The sequence below is a fragment of the Hibiscus syriacus genome, unplaced genomic scaffold (assembly GCF_006381635.1).
Source record: "Hibiscus syriacus cultivar Baekdansim isolate YM2019G1 unplaced genomic scaffold, ASM638163v2 tig00111402_pilon, whole genome shotgun sequence".
Classification (NCBI taxonomy): domain Eukaryota; kingdom Viridiplantae; phylum Streptophyta; class Magnoliopsida; order Malvales; family Malvaceae; genus Hibiscus; species Hibiscus syriacus.
The window spans coordinates 5,813,051-5,830,508 of NW_024063082.1; the positions used below are offsets into that span (position 1 = coordinate 5,813,051).

The 17,458-nt window shown below is 31.3% G+C and overlaps 1 protein-coding gene and 1 pseudogene across 1 annotated transcript; both read right to left on the reverse strand.

The window, feature by feature from the left end:
* Nucleotides 1-2,132: 2,132 nt before the first annotated feature.
* On the reverse strand, nt 2,133-3,106 carry LOC120162504. The gene is made up of 3 exons (XM_039172643.1): nt 2,997-3,106; nt 2,479-2,756; nt 2,133-2,392 (listed from the first exon to the last, which is right to left on the reverse strand). The coding sequence occupies exons 1-3, from the start codon at nt 3,072-3,074 to the stop codon at nt 2,368-2,370; spliced, it is 381 nt and encodes a 126-aa protein (XP_039028574.1). The 5' UTR covers nt 3,075-3,106; the 3' UTR covers nt 2,133-2,367.
* An 8,125-nt stretch (nt 3,107-11,231) lies between these two features.
* Nucleotides 11,232-12,476, reverse strand: LOC120161454 (annotated as a pseudogene).
* Between the last annotated feature and the right edge of the window lie 4,982 nt (nt 12,477-17,458).

Sequence of the window (17,458 nt, forward strand, 5' to 3'; positions counted from 1 at the left end):
TTTGTTAAAGGGCCTTGAAGTTGAAAGAGCTCCATCAGAGAAGGCTTCCTTGATTCAGAAGAATGCAGTCTTGATTCTAATAAGACATCATGGTTGATGAAGATAATGACGAGAGACTAGAACATCAAAAAGGAGGTTGAAGTGTCCCGTAACAGAGAAACCACCAAGATCCCACAGACGTAGCTTGATTTGTCGTGAGAAGACTTTAACGCTGAACTGAATCAAAAATGTCGAGACCCTGCAAATCAAAGGAAACCATAAGATAATGAACAATCCAAAGAAATAAAAAGAAAATTGGAGGTCCTAATATCCATATTCAATTCCTCCAAATCCTTGTCCAAGGAAGGAGAATCCTTTCCTTCATCGCAAACAAACATCCGAAATGATGCAACCAACACTAAGGTGGCGTTTGGTTCGCATGAATCCCTTGGAATTAGGGGAATTGAAATCCAATTCCACCATTTTCCCATGTTTGGTTCAAGTTCTCCAAGGGAATTGGAATCCCTTATGGCTTCAACTTTCCATCAAATGAGGGAAAATGAATTTCATTCTATGATGGAATTCAATTCCCTTGTTGGAGGGAATTGAAATTTGACCATACTACTCTCGTCAATCTTTTGGTAACTTATTCATATATTGAATAAAAATATTTTTTTATTATTTCGGGTCGGGTCGGGTGAAACTTTATTTTGGTCGGGTCAGGTCGGTTTTTTTAAGTGTGATATTATGGTCGGGTCGAGTTCGGGTTTAGGGTGAAAAATACCCGACCCGAAAATATATATAATTTTAACTTATATATTTAGGAATAATTACAATAATACCCCTATATATATAATTTTTTCAATTAAGTCACTGCTTTTATTGAATAAAAATAATTTTTTTATTATTTCGGGTCGGGTCGGGTCAGATTTCTAATTCATTTATTCGGGTCAGTTCGATGAAACTTTATTTTGGTTGGGTCGGGTCTATTTTTTTTAAGTGTGATATTCGGGTCGGGTTCGGGTTTAGGGTGAAAAATACCCGGCTCGACCCGACCCAAAAAATATATAATTTTACCTTATATATTTAAGAATAATTATAATAATACCTCTCTATATATATATATTTCAATTAAGTCAATGTTTTTATTGAATAAAAATATTTTTTTATTAATTTCGGGCCTGGTCGGGTTTCTAATTCATATATTCGGGTCGGGTCGGGTCGGGTGAAACTTTATTTTGGTCGGGTCAAGTCGGGTCTCGGATGGAAGTTCCCTTGTTCTCGGGTTGGGTCGGGTCGGGTGGACCAAAAACCCAACCCAACCCATGGTCATCCCTAATTGGGATGATTTTAACTTATGATGTTTATTAGCATAATTTTTATAATTTATTGAAATTAATAATCAATCAATCAATCAATCAATCAATCAATAAAATTAAAATTTATTTTTTAAAAATTTTTATAATATATTGCTACATGTAATTTATTAAACAAACTAAAATTAAGCAAAAAAACAAGAAGGACAATCTTGTCATTTTACATTACTGAAATCAAATTCATCTGACATGTCTGCGAACCAAACAAAATATGGAATTGAATTCCAATTTAATTTCTGCCAACCAAACAGAATATGGAATTGGATTCCAATTCCTTCACAGATTTTAATTCCCTCAGAAACATTCCAACGAACCAAACGCCAGAGGAGAAAAAACCCTTGAGCAAGTCAGAGGGCACCTCGGAAGTAGAAAAAAAAAAACAAATCAACGAAGAGAAAAGATGACATCCTAAAAGGGAAGAAAACTTGAGAGTGAAATCGTTTGAGAGAAAACATTTCTTAGTCATTGACAATACACATACATTCTATATATATTATTGCTCGAAGAGGATAACACCCTGAATTCAATCTATTTTACTTTAATTTTTTATATATACTTGTAAAATATAATTCTATATGAATTAAACGATAATCTATGAGAAAATATGACATATTTTAAATATTTTAAATTATTCTTCATCATTATATTAAATAATCTATATAAATTATTTACGTGATTTCTTTCAAATTCAAACAAATTATCGGGATTTACATGAGTTACATCATTAGTATAACTTCTAGTCACGTTAGAACCTAATCCTAGAAGTAACAAACGACGAACAGAATAGGATATCATACAATACAACTTATTGGAAAATCACTCGTACACCACATACATAGAATTCAAACTCATACACGAAAGGCTAAAACCAGAATTAGAAGAATAACATTGACCACATTGACGTGAACGACGTACATAAAATGATTAATTATCAGTTAACATGATAGAAAGAGCTACTCCTCTTCACCACCCTTTGCCTTTTATTCAGATATTTCTTACTGCTTCATGCTTTCTACTGATTCTCTCTCGCTATCTCGCTGTGAAACAGAGCAAATAATGTCAGCAAAGGGAACACAAATTTCACCAAGTCATAACAGATAATAATAAATATATAGAGACCAACCGGAGAGCGGCAGTGAGTTGAGCGGCTTGGCTGAAGTCTTGGTTTTCTCTGGCTTTTAAAATTTGGAACATGAAAGTAAGGCGGAGCTGGGTGCTCATGCTCTGCTGCATTATGACGTTAGTCTCCCCTCGAAGCTGCTCGCATTCCATTTCCACGGCTTCAAATTTTTCTCTCACTTGTCTTTGCCCTTCTTTGATCTTTCCTTGTTCCTGACTTATTTCTTCCATCTCCGATCGCAGCCACTTCATACGCCGGCGAAGGGTTCTCGACTTCCCTCTCTGCCTAAGTAAAATTCCATGTTAAAAATATATATGTTCATTTCAATTTTTCAACTCATGTCGAAGGCTCGTATCGATGGTATGGATACTATATATATTAACAATCTTGATATTATATCGTAACAGATATATACCGCTATTCGATATTCGAATAATTACATCAGTAAAAATTACTGATGATAAAAATAAAAATTAACAGTGAGAGAGACATATAAAAAGAAGAGGTGGAGGTTGAGATACCCGGTTGAGGGAAATGCGACAATGGTGTTTACTAAAAGGAAAGGCAAGGCGAAACTTTTGTCGGCTGAAGGTATTCATCGTAAGATCAGTTGATGTTGCTGGTTGTGAAGCTGATCACCCATTTCCTCCCGTTTATTTATAAACCCAACTTTCGATTATAGGGGAGATCGAACGTTTTCTTGCGTTTTGCGCGTTATAATCGCAAGTCATCGCGCCTATCTAAAGACGATCCACACACTCTTATTTCTATTGGCCCACCTCACAGTGGATTTGATTATTAAAAGGTAGCTATGTTTTTTATATATTTTTTATATTTATCAAACTCTGTGATTCCATTTCTTGCCGTTTACTTTTTTACAAAATATTTTTGAAAGTAAAGATCACGTTGTTTCATAAAATTATACATCATAAAAACAATTAATATATGAAAATAATATAAATCTAATACGATTATTATCCTTTTTTTATAAAAAAAAATATTGAAAAAAAAAATCTAACTTACTGTTGTTGCTTACCCATTACTCTTTGGATTCTTCATCTTATCTTCTCCTCCACTCTTCAGCGTATCAAAGTTCTAACTGCAGCAACCACAAGAACCCAAAATTCTTCATTTTTCCCCTAAAACAAAAATTATAAGCAGTGAAAGAGTCGTTTCTTAATAAATTGTAATCTTTGGCCGAGATGAATCCTTTTCCTTTTTTTCTTTTTTAATTTTCACTTTTCAGTTGGCTTTAAGTCAATGAATGCTTCAACGGTTGAATGAGAGTAGATCTCGCCGTTATCAGGTCTTAAAAGGCCAGATCCGGCAGCTGATTACGTCGGAAATGGCTTTGAAAGACACGGACTCTTACCGGATTAAATTTATAGATAAACAAGGCTAGTTCGATTTCTCAGTCGGTTAAACGAGACTAAATCTAGCAGTTATGGAGGGTGGAAATGGGATCCGGTACCTGATTTATGTCGGTTTTGATCTTGAAGGACGGCGAGTATTCGACCAGATTTGTTTTACAATAGGTTGGTAACAGCATTTCCGCCGTAACAGGAGGCTATATTAAAAAAGGAAAACAGAAGAAGAGTTTTGTTAGAATTCTATTATAATTTGACAAGAAAATATAAAGACAAACGTATAAAGCGGCTACCATTATATGGTGGGGACGAGACCCACATCACGCGGGCTGCGTAAAAAACTTGGTAAGCTGAGGGCGGTGAGGTGGTCCTACCCTTTGGGTTTGTCTCAGGAAAGGCAGACTTATATACGATTAATATACGATGTTACCAGATATATTAAAAGATATTTGATAAATTTGGTTTAGCGTTATCAGAAATATCGAGTAATAATAATGTAATAGGTAGAAATCATGAAGAAATATTAAAAAATTTGGCAACCGACAAATTTAGTTTATCGGTTTGTGTCGATACTTTATAAAAATATATTGATCCATAACAATATAACATGTAAAAAAATAACAAAACCGGTCTATAAATGACAAAGCAAGTAAAGCGCTACCAGATATATTGAAAGTGTCGATACTTTATAAAAATATATCGATCTATAACAATATAACAGGTAAAAAAATGATAAAATCGGTCTATAAATGACAAAACAGGTAAAGCGCTACCGGATATATTGAAAATGATGATACTTTATAAAAATGTATCTATCTATAACAATATAACAGGTAAAAAAATGACAAAATCGATCTATAAATGACAAAACAGGTAAAGCGCTATCTGATATATTGAAAGTGTTGATATTTTATAAAAATGTATCGATCCATAACAATATAACATGTAAAAAATGACAAAATCGGTCTATAAATGACAAAACAGGTAAAGCGCTACCGGATATGTTGATAGTGTCGATACTTTATTATAAGTATCGACACTTTTGAAATTTAAAAGAGAAGAAGTTATAGCGCTAATAAAGTGTCGATGCTTTATAAAAATGTATCGATCCATAACAATATAACAGGTAAAAATATGACAAAATCGATAAAGAGCTACCAGATATGTTGAAAGTGTCGATACTTTATTATAAGTATCGACACTTTTGGAATTTAAAAGAAAAGAAGTTATAGCGTCAATAAAGTGTTGATACTTTATAAAAATGTATCGATCCATAACAATATAACAGAAAAAAAATATGACAAAATCAGTCTCGAAATGACAAAATCGATAGTAAAAAAGTGTGTTTGTGTTATCATTTTTATTTCAGAATTTTTATTTTTTAATACAAAAAGTTAAATATTTTAAGCAAAACTCAGTAAGAAAATAACAAAAACTTTACAATAAAAAAAGAATAATATTGAGAAACCCAACATGTTATCAGTTTCTCAAAGAACAAAAACTCAGAAACTCGTAAATTTACAATCTAACCGGTAAAAATATACTGGTTAATTAGTAAATACGTTTACATTATGTATTGACACTCTTTAAATATGTGTCGATACTTTTTTCTCAAAATGAAAGCACAACGAGGTGCACGCATAAAGTGTCGATACATTTAAAATTGTATCAATCCCAAAAACATCAAAACTGATAATTATAATATAATAAGTAAATTTGTAATGTTACCGGTTTAAATATATTTGTTTAGTTAGAAAATAGGTCAATATAAACGCTACCTATTACATTATATAAGCGCTACCTAATATATTATTGTACTTAATAATATTTTTGATTAAATGACATAACATAATCGATCTAAATTTTAATCAATTACTTATTTAACAGATTAAGTCATTTTTTAACCGTTTTTAAACGTCTACCCTTACGCGTATTGTGGTATGCTTATCCTCAGAAAAAGGAAACGTGACACGTAATTCTAAAATATTAATATTAGCGCCTGCTACAATCAAAAGCATAGGGGAGAATATTCAGTTTTATTATTAATTTTTAATTAAATTAATTATAATATAAAAGTTCGTTCAATCTAAATTAATATCTAATGATAAGGTTTGCTCTATTTTTCTTATTTATTATTAGATTTTTTATGATACCAGTCTTCTATTAGTCGTCGATAATTGATATTTATTATTTTTTTCTTTTCTTTATTATATTGTATCTATGTTTTTTTTAATAATTATATCTTCATAACACGATTTCTTATACCTTTATAGCACGTTTTTCTTCGTCTTTATGGTATATTTTCGTTTATTTTTTCAGGGTTAGATTTGACTTTACCACGACTGATTAAGATAACGCTTATTTGTTATAATGTTGATATTCGCTACTTTAAACCCTCATATTGAATTTGGATATGTGATTTGTGTTTGTGGATAATATTATCACGTCATTCAATTTTTATTTACGGTTTATCGATGATTTTTCAATAGCTTTATCCTTTTTTTTGGTTTGTTTATCAATGCGGTCAGATCTGTTTGTATATATCTTTTGTACGAGTTTCTTTGGTTATGTTTTTTAACCTTGACAAGCATCGTAATTGTCAAATAAATTTAGCATTTTTCTCAAATAAATAAGTTAAAAATGTAGTATAGAGAAGAAAATGGTTGATTCGCAAGGACTTTGAAATTTTCAATGTTAGTTTGAATTGATCTTGATCCAAAAAAATCTACAAAAGGAAAATAAATGAGGTTTAGCAATTTTTTAAATATATTAAAATAAGTAAAAATAAGAAAAATATGATTGAAAATAATTATGATAAGAGCCTCCAATTTAACTTTTGCCTCAATTTGTTTCAATCACTGAAATAGATTTTATTTCGGAATTCTAGCCGGTTACAATCTACAAGGCTCATCCCTTGTAACTTACTATTCTCTTCGGTGAACTAATTTTCCAAAGTCAATACTTGAAATTTAATCATTATTTGGATTAACAAGGACTATCGATGTGAACACCAATACTACTTTAAGTGCTGGAAAAGCCCGTACTTAGATTATGGTGTCTCAATGATAATTAAACTCGATTTCAATTTTCCTAAGTGGATCGCCGCTAAGTGTGTTCTTATGAAGAGTTAAATTTGTTACAAGCCAAGCTGACTCTTCTTGTAACATCCCAAATCAGGGTCAGTGACTAAATTGTAAATTTTGAAAGTTTTGTGTTCAATTTAGAAATGAAATTTAAAAGTCTTGGGATTTAAGTAAAGAATTTTAATATTGGATTAAGTAGCAAAGATGGATGAACTAAAGGGGCAAAATGGTCTTTTCATGGGAAAGATTTTTATCTTCCTTTTTGAGTATTATAAACGTGGGAAATATGAGAGAGTTCCAGACTTCTCTTCTTCATTCTCTTCTTTTCCACCGTGAAGCCATAAGCAAAGGTAAGTTTCTTCATTAGTTGATTATTTGTTCAACTAAAGGTTTGGTTATGATTATTGGATGATAATTAAGCTTAAGGAAAGCTTAAATCATCTTAAAAACAAAGGATGGTGGAATTAGGAGGGATTAAAGATTAAGAGTTTTTGAATGAAATTATGGAATAGAGTTCTTTACTCAAATTGGAAGATAAATTTGACTTGTCAATGGTTGAATTAAGATATATGAAGTGATGGAATTGAATTTAGAACAAGAAGAAAAATTAGTGTGATTCTTGAATTCTATGTAGAGAATTAGATTTTGAAGTTAAAGATGTATTGAATGAGTAGTAATGAGTTTAAGCATGTATATGTAAGTTAAGAATAAGAAAGGGGATGATTTATGAAGTGTTTGAGATGAAATGAAGTAATTTTCATGCTGAAAATGATTTCTGGGTTAGGGGGAATCGGTACCCATTCAAAGGGGTACCGATACCCTCTCAAATGACAGAATTCCAGAATGTCATGAGGGTATCAATACCCCCAGTAGGGAATCGATACCCCCTAAAGGAAAATTAAAAATATGGGTTTAATAAGTTCGTTTAAGTTGATAGTATCCAACTACAAGGTGTAGATATCTAATAATTGCCTTAAAATGTACATTTATGTAGATTCTGAGCGTAAGGCAATTCTGGAACATTTGACAAGTAAGATTGATCAGGGGAAAGATTAAAGATCGAGATTGAATAGTGAGACCAGGTGAGTGCATATTCAATAGTATATGGTGTGATGGGAATAAGACTTGCGATGAGTCTATTTCCTGAAGTGTTACATATGAATTCATGATTAAAGGCATGGGTTGAATATGAGTGTATGTATATTTGATTATCTGAATTGATATGTTTTGTATGTGCCATGTGGTTTATGTAAAAACACGATTAAGTGTTATTAAGAGAATATAAAATAAGTTATGAAATTATAGGAATATAGAAGATAAGTCGAGAGATGTAGGGAAATAGAAATAGATGTTTATTAAGAGTCATAAGAGAACAAATATAAGTAATATGATAGTGGAATATAAGACTATGTGAATACATGGTTATGAGATAAAATATGTAATAATAGGAAAATATGATGAAAGTGAGTTTATGAGAAGTGATATGAACTAGGTAAACATGGGTAACAATATATGCATAATGGAAACATGAGTTGGACAAGTACATAGTGGTATGATTTATTATGAGAATTAGTATAATGGAGCTATATGAAAAGATTATAATGAATATATGAAATTGAATTAAGTAAAGAGATTAAATTAGTACCTAAATAAAAATACTATTAAATGATATATGTTTAGAAATAAGACATAATTTATAATCTAAGGGAATACAAAGAAATGGAGCATAAGGTAGATAATATGATATCAGTTATTATATATCTATATGATATATGTCATCAGGTAATATAAAAGGACTCTGAAAATTAATATAAGCTATGAGAAATTGTTCTAGGTGTTTCTATGTGTTATATGAAGCATATATGATCATATGTGAACAAGATATGATATGTATGTTTATATGAATATCAGAGAAATGATCTAAGCTATATGATATGATATATGTGATTATATGCACTTTGGGATATATGTTATATGACAGGATCTATGTAACTACGTGAGAAAGTATATAAGCTATGTGATGTGTAAATGTGAATCATATGAAAATGTTCTATGAGTAATTGAACTATGTGTTATGTGAAATGATAAGTATAAAAGAAAATGCCTATGTTATGTGTCTTGAGAGCTAGGGGTATAGTTGGCATGCCAAGAGTAGAGGGTCTACGCGGTCCTTCGGGACATATATGTATTCTTTGGAACATGTGTGAAGTCTGGTGAGACACATACTTGATCCTTGGCATATGTATATGATTCTTAAGGAATGATATGTGGTCCTTCGGGACATATATGTATTCTTTGGAACATGTGTGAAGTCTGGTGAGACACATACTTGATCCCTAGTATATGTATATGATTCTTAAGGAATGATATGTGGTCCTTATGGACATTATTATATGGCACTCCGGTGCAATTCTACGCGGCACTCCGGTGCAATTCTACGTGGCACTTCGGTGCAATTAAACGAGCTGTGGTGACAGCATAATGCACAACCTCTATAAACTCACATATCTATAGTTCTCACATGTGTACATGGGCTTTGAAAAGAGAACATAATTTGATATAATGATATGTGTATTTCTCGTGACATGGTAGAAGTGCATATATGTCATGGTGATATGAGATGCTATGTGTTTATATATTATATGATTATAGAAATTAGTAATGTATTGTGGTTTATTAAATATATATATATGTTTATATTCATTATATGCTCATATGACGGAATTGAAGTAATGACAAGGGAATTAGTAAGGATAAACAGGTTGGTGATATGAGAACAATGTATGTGATATATGTATATGATGTGTGCATGATATGATATATCTGTGATATGGGTTATGGTATCTGTTACATAATATACATGAATATATGTTGATGTATATGTAAATGAGTTGTATAATTTGATAGCATAAAACAGTCATGCATGATTAGTGGGTATGAATTCCATTAGATGTGTTTTCTTTATGCCTCACTAAGTCATCGACTTAGCGTGTGAGTGTTTCACACGCAAGTTACAGAAAGTGAATATGGAAGCTGTGAGGAGCAATACAGGTCAGCATCTCCCTTACAAGATTTCAGATCAGAAAATAGATGAGTTAAATGATTTTTGTTATTTTGAATATAGTTGGCATGTACTAATTGATTGAGTTAAATATGCTCTGATCGATTTTGGTTATTGTGGTCAAATTACGTAACTAAACTGCTTTTACTCTAAGGAAAGTTTTAAATTTTCTTTGAATTTTGTCAAGAGTCAAAGTTTGAAAAGTCAATGTGACACCTCGGACTCGTATCCGGGTCGGGTACGGGTTGGGGGTGTTACACTTCTTCCCAACGGTAAAGTAGAACATTGATCAAACCAACGCACGCTTTTTGAATTGAAAGTGTTGAGATGTTTAAAGAAAAGGTCAATTATCAATTTTAGTTTGCAGAAAATCAAGAAAGATATCCTAAGCTATGAAGTTGTCACTTAGTTTTTGGTTAATTGGAAAAATTAGCTAAGCATGATAGAAATCATACTTAATATTAAAAAGTAAGAAAGCTAGAAAAATATAACAAAGATGAGAAGAAAAAAATATTTTTATAAAGCTAAAAACACTAAAACCAAGCCAAATTCAATATATCTTTCAAGCTTCACCCACAGGGGTATTTATAGCTTAAGGTAACCTAAAGAAAATAAAGTATTAAAAAATAATCTTAAAAGCATTCAAATACAAATTCTAATTAATAGCAAACTAGAATCTTAAATAATAACAAATTAAAATCCTAATTAATAACAAACTAAAATCCTAATTAATAAATAATAAATCTCAAATATTTAAATTTAATTATAATTTTTAAATCATAAAAAAATTATCCCCTATCCTTATTGATTTCGCTAAATGGATGATATTCTGAAGTTATCATCGACTAGACTGTATTTCTATCATATCGACATCATCATGCCCAAAATCATGTCCATGTGTCCAACCTTGATTTTGAAAAGTAATTTTTTTTAAAAAAACTCACCCTTTAAATGTTGTTTTATGAAAAATAGAATCATGCACATAATTGAACATAAACAAACTAAATTAACAATATCAAAGAGATAACACTGAATAATTAGTGACAGATATTAATAAAATAAAAAACACATCAAACATTTGTCTTGTTTGGTTAATGTATTATTTTAAATTATTAATTTTCTTATGTTTATGAAAATATTATTATTATATGTTTTAGTTTATAGATGTGATTAAGTTCCTGTCTTTGGATTTAAACAAAAAATTACGGCTGATAATTAGATAATCGCTAATCGTGTTAAAATATTCTATCCTGTTAAAATAAATCGATTGTTGCTGCTGTTACCCCGGCCATAGCCCCTTCCGCCACTGTAGTTTCCTCGTCCTCTTGCTCCCCCATTTCTGTATGCAACCCCGCATCCAGATGAAGACCGGCCTCTGTTACCTCGAGAAGTATATCGTTTTTCTTCAACAACTGCTTTACGATCACCAATATTAATAGGTGAAGTCTCTATAGCACTTTGCACAGAACGTGCCATTTCAAATTCCACGAAACCAATACAGAACCCCTTCTGGCTTCGAACTTGAATACCACCCCTCTTAATAGGTCCAAACTTCTTAAATTCATTCTCCATCATGCTAGGTGTGGCATTCAACGGTAAACCTTTGATGTAGATAGAGGCACCTTCAGCTTCCACATCTTGATTATTCCCATTTTCTACAACCTTGTTGCTGGAACCAGATGCTGTTGCAGGAGCAGCCGGTGGTGCAGCAGATCTTGGTTGCTCATGAGATTTTTCCGAAGACTTCACAGGGGAACGTGTAGGGATTGATACAGGTATTGCGTTTTCCTTCAGAATAGATGCATATGATTTTCTTGGCACTTGCACGATTTTGGAGTTAGAATCATCAATCATCTGTGAATCGTCAACAACCTTGGTCACTGGTACTTCCTCTTCTTCGTTAGAACCATCACAATCCTCAGAAGGCTTGTACACCTGCCCATTAGGTTCTTCTGGCAACGGTTCCAATTGCTCAATGTGATTCTCCAAAGCAGGTGAAGAATCTAGACTCCCACTTTCATCAACGTATCTAAACATATCATTTAAAACAAAATAGGCCTTGTCTTGGGGAGCCAAAAAGAGAGTTTGAGTGAATTTCCGCTCCACTTTGCCCTTTAAAGTTTAATAAACAGTTACAAGAACAACAACTCCTCCATTGTGAGAGTCCTGTGCATCCACACTTGTTATCTTTGTTGTGAATTCTCCATAACCAAGTGCTAGTGTTTTCTCATTGATGGATTGCATAGTCGTCTTGATACTCATGATGCCATTTTCTTCAGGTCGACCAATTTTACTACTATCATGGTAAAATCGGTGAAGCAGTTCAGGATATTTATGTAAGATAAGGTAATATTGATCGACAAATGCATTCCCAACAACATCGGGAGCAGGAGCTGTAATTCCGGCTTCGACTTGCTGTGTAGATGCCATTAACGAATTGTAACATGAGCTTTTAGATTCAGTCGCAAAGATAAAAGAGGCGAGACTGAATAAAGTTTGGCGGTTTCTAGGGATTTTGAGATCTTGAAGAGGCGCCGGTATATATATACATAAAAAAACTTGGCGTACATACAAAGGAAATTTAGTTAACATTAAAATATATATTAATTCGTATAAAATTTTAGTTATATTATAATTATGATAATTTATTAATTAAATATTAAAAATAAATAATTGTTATAATTGCAACTCCTTTTTTATATCTAATTGTAACTCCTTTAAATATATATATATATATATATTAACATGTTGTCCATAAAAATACTTTAATTAAAATTAAAATATGTTTTTAATAGATATAGATTAGTTATAATAAAATTATTATAATTATCAATTATAAATTAAATATGAATATTTATTATAATTATAATTCATTCAATTATATACATATATAACTTGTTGAACATAAAAAAGGAATTTAATTAAAATTGAAATATATATTTAATATATAACATTTTAACTATTCTAAAATTATTATAATTATAAATTATCAGTTAAATTTTAACTATCCTTCATATGTATATATATAAAGTATAATTTAATTTATAATAAATATCTCATAAAAACTTAATTTGAGATTAAATTAGAATTTTAAGAGATATTAGAGACATAAAGGGCTAACAACCACTAATATACTCTACAAATTTCTCTAACGTAATATGTTACAAAGAAAATTATCTAACATAATATATTGTATAGAAAACTGACATAATATATATTTTAAAGATAACATTATTCATAGTATTATGATTGTAACACCTCTAACCCGTGTCTGACCTGGATACGAATCTGATGTGTCACATTGACTTTTTAAATCATTCACTTTTAAAAATAGTTGAAAATTGAAATATTTATATGTATCAAAATGGTGGAACCCTTAAATGAAAATAATTATGGAAATTCAAACTCAAATTGAAAATAAAAACTTAATAACTTACATAAATACAATCAAGTATGTTTACAAAATCTGATGAGAGCATATGCGATTTAAACATTTAGTTACATGCCAACAACATTTAGTACAAGAAAATGACTTATTGTTTAAATCATTTATGATCTGATCTTCAGTAAAGATATGATGTCTTGACTTGTCCTAGCTTTGTTCTTCCGGCTTTTTTGAACCTACGTGTGAAACACTCACACGCTAAGTCTTTGACTTAGTGAGGCAATAAAGTGCTTAATAAAACATTAAAACATTTAATATTATACTTAACTTTATAAAACATCATAGAATAAAGAAACCATAATACATTTCACAAAACAAAACATATAACATCATGCACTGTTCGTTCATGTTATCTCTTTTAATAGCCCAATGTACATTACTGAGAATTTAAGGTATGCGAGTATATTGAGGTTGTGTACTGGGTTGTAGTCGAAACTGCCACATAGAATTACACCGAAGTGCCGCGTAGAATATGCACCGAAGTGCCACATAGAAATGTCCCGAAGGACCACATAGATATGTCCCGAAAGACCGCATAGAAATGTCCCGAAGGACCACGTAGAATTGTCACAAAGGACCACGTAGAACCCTAGACTCTTGACATGCCAATTATACATTTAGCTCTCGTATCACATACTTTTGGGCTTTAACATTTATACATTTCACATAGCTTATATCACATATTCATATAATCACATAGATCAATATCACATAGTATGAAATATAAACAGTGCATATTCACATAGTAACAGAATCACAACTATGCTTATATTCATATAAATATGTATTCATAACATTTAATAAACTTTCAAAACATTGTTCTAATCAAAACATTGGAAATAGACTCATCGCAAGTCTTCTTTCCAAAAAACAATAATATATATATATATAGTAGTATGCACTCATCTTTTTGCCTCACTTAGCCAAAGAAAAATCCTTATCACTCTTGGTCGATCTTATAACGTTAAATCATCGGAACTTGCCTTCGTTCAATATCTACACAATAATACGATCGAGATGAATATTGGAGTTCGTATTACTATTAATCAATCATCATTAACTTAAGCTAAACGAAACACCTAATTCATAATTTCAAGCTGAATAGTATCGGTACCCTAAGCCTAGTATCGATACTTCCTCACTATGGTATCAATACTATACTTCAGTATCGATACCCAATATACATTATGGAATTCGACTTCTAAAAATGGTACCGATACTTGTCAATTAGTATTGATACTCTTGGTATCGATGCTACTAATTCGATATCGATACTGTTCTACCGATTCATACAATTTTACCTTATGGTATCGATATTGTTCTTCCAGTATCGATACTCAAACCCAGATTTCACCTATTTTTGCTTTAAAGTATCAGTACTATTCATCCAGTATCGATACCCTTGCCCAGAAATTACCTATTTCAACTCAAAAATTAACCAAAATTTACCTAAACTCCATACTTTTAACTCCTTTCACACATTTGAACTCAACTACACTTATCAAAACCAACTTATATCACTTTAACACATCTAAACATCCAAAATCTCACTAAATCACTTGAAACTAAAAATCATCCCAATTATTCAACATTGTTTCTTAATCCTTTCTAACATCTTAAACTTCTTATTCTAACTGATGACATGTAACACCCCAACCTGTATCCGACCCGAATACGAATCTGAGGTGTCACATTGACCTTTTAAAACATGTACTTGTATAAAATAGTGAGTAATTTAAAACCTTTATAACATATAAATGACTAATTTACATAAAAAACATTTTCATTATTACAAAACCAATCAGAGCATGTATATTTCACTTATTTATTTACATATAACTATTCGAAACATTTATAAAACTGTTCATAGCTTAAACAATAGATTCTTTTGAAAACATGTCAACTAGAACTTTATATACTAAAATACATATTATTCACATCTTTTCTGATCTGACCTTTAGTAAGGAGAACTGACCTGTCTTGCTCCACATTGCTCTTTACTCTTCTCGAAACCTACGTGTAAATCACTTACACGCTAAGTCAAAGACTTAGTGAGGCATATAAACATATAAGGTAAACAGTAACTAATAATCATACCTAAACAATTACTACTATCATTTCATACCACTCATACTTTTACATGTAACAAATATATGCATACATATATGTCATTATCATTCATATCTCTTATCTCATGTTCCCATGATCTCTTATGTCCATATCATATAACATATATCATAACCAATTGCACATATACATATCATGTCATGTAAACCATATATATATACTATCATAAAACACGTACACCCAAGCAACTATATTATCATCTTCATTTCTTTCTTATTTTATCACTATCATTGATTCCTTTCATCATATGGTCTTATAAGTTACCATTTGTACAATCAATATCACACATGAAATTCCACAAGGAAACAAACATATTATCATATCACGTTATTAATATTATCTATTTAATAGCCCATGATACACATGTGAGAACTAAAGATATGCGAGTACATAGAGGTTGTGCACTAATGCTGTCACCACAGCTCATATAATTGCACCGAAGTGCCACATATAATTGCACCGGAGTGCCGCGTAGAATTGCACTGTAGTGCCATATAATAATGTCCATAAGGACCACATATCATTCCTTAAGAATCATATACATATACTAGGGATCAAGTATGTGTCTTACCAAACTTCACACATGTTCCAAAGAATACATATATGTCTCGAAGGACCACATATCATTCCTTAAGAATCATATACATATACCAAGGATCAAGTATGTGTCTCACCAGACTTCACACATGTTCCAAAGAATACATATATGTCCCGAAGGACCACATAGACCCTCGACTCTTGGCATGCCAACTATACCCCTAGCTCTCATGACACATAACATGGGTATTATCTTTTATATCCTTTTACATATTCATGTAACCATATCATATATTCATATAAGCTCATGGTTTCATTCACATATACATGTAATCACGTAATTCATGTCAATTCTCATATGAGCTCATATTCATATAAACATAGGATTCATCCTCATGTATCACATATACTTTCTCTTTCATATGGCTCATAACATTTCTCATGTGTTCATATGACATGTACATCATTGTCATCTTATCATGTTATCACATAAACATATCATCTTACAATACATACAAAACACATCAATACCTATATTCACATATACCTATCATTTCATTATCCTTATTATTATTCTTATCATCATCATTAATCCCTTTTACTTACCATATTCATATCAATAACACATATACTCATGCACACATATAAATCATAACAAATACATACTTATATGAATTCATGTTTTTCACTATTGGAAATAGACTTATCACAAGTCTTATTTTCCCTTAAACCTCATATACTAGAGAATGTACACTCACCTTAGCTTTGCTTTGATTCAATTATAATCCTTCAATTGATCCGGAACGGGATCACGTTCTATATCTACATCATCATACATAGATTTATATTAGTATTATAACTAATATACTCTAATGGTTCACTCTTTAGACTAAGAGAAAAGGCAATTTCATCTTTTAATGAAGGTATGCATTGATGCACTACTGATGCATCGGTGCATAAAATACATTCGATGTTTGTTTATTACTGGGATGCATCGATGCACTACTTATGCATCGATGCACGAATTGCATTCAATGTATTTATTTTAAAAGAGTGCATCGATGCACTTCCTGTGCATCGATACACCTTCAAACGATTTCTGGGTTTTAACCTTGATTCATCGATGCACTATGAATGTGCATCGATGCACTCTGCCCAGAACCTCTTTTTGAACCCCGAAAATTCATTCTTTTTGGATTAAATCCTTCATATTTCAACCCCTTTCATATTCCTAACTTTCATATACATACTTAAACTCATTAATATTCATTTATCTCATCTGTAACCTTAATATCCTCTCCTCTTTAGGAATTTCAAGAATCATACCCTATTTTCCACATGTTTCAAATCCAATTCTAACACT

Excerpts from the sequence above, each read along its gene's own strand:
- LOC120162504 (XM_039172643.1), bottom strand. The coding sequence starts at position 3,074 with ATGAATACCTTCAGCCGACAAAAGTTTCGCCTTGCCTTTCCTTTTAGT. Across the intron at positions 2,757-2,996 it reads GTCGCATTTCCCTCAACCGG|AGAGGGAAGTCGAGAACCCT; the intron begins GTATCTCAACCT and ends TTACTTAGGCAG. Across the intron at positions 2,393-2,478 it reads CAACTCACTGCCGCTCTCCG|CGAGATAGCGAGAGAGAATC; the intron begins GTTGGTCTCTAT and ends TCTGTTTCACAG.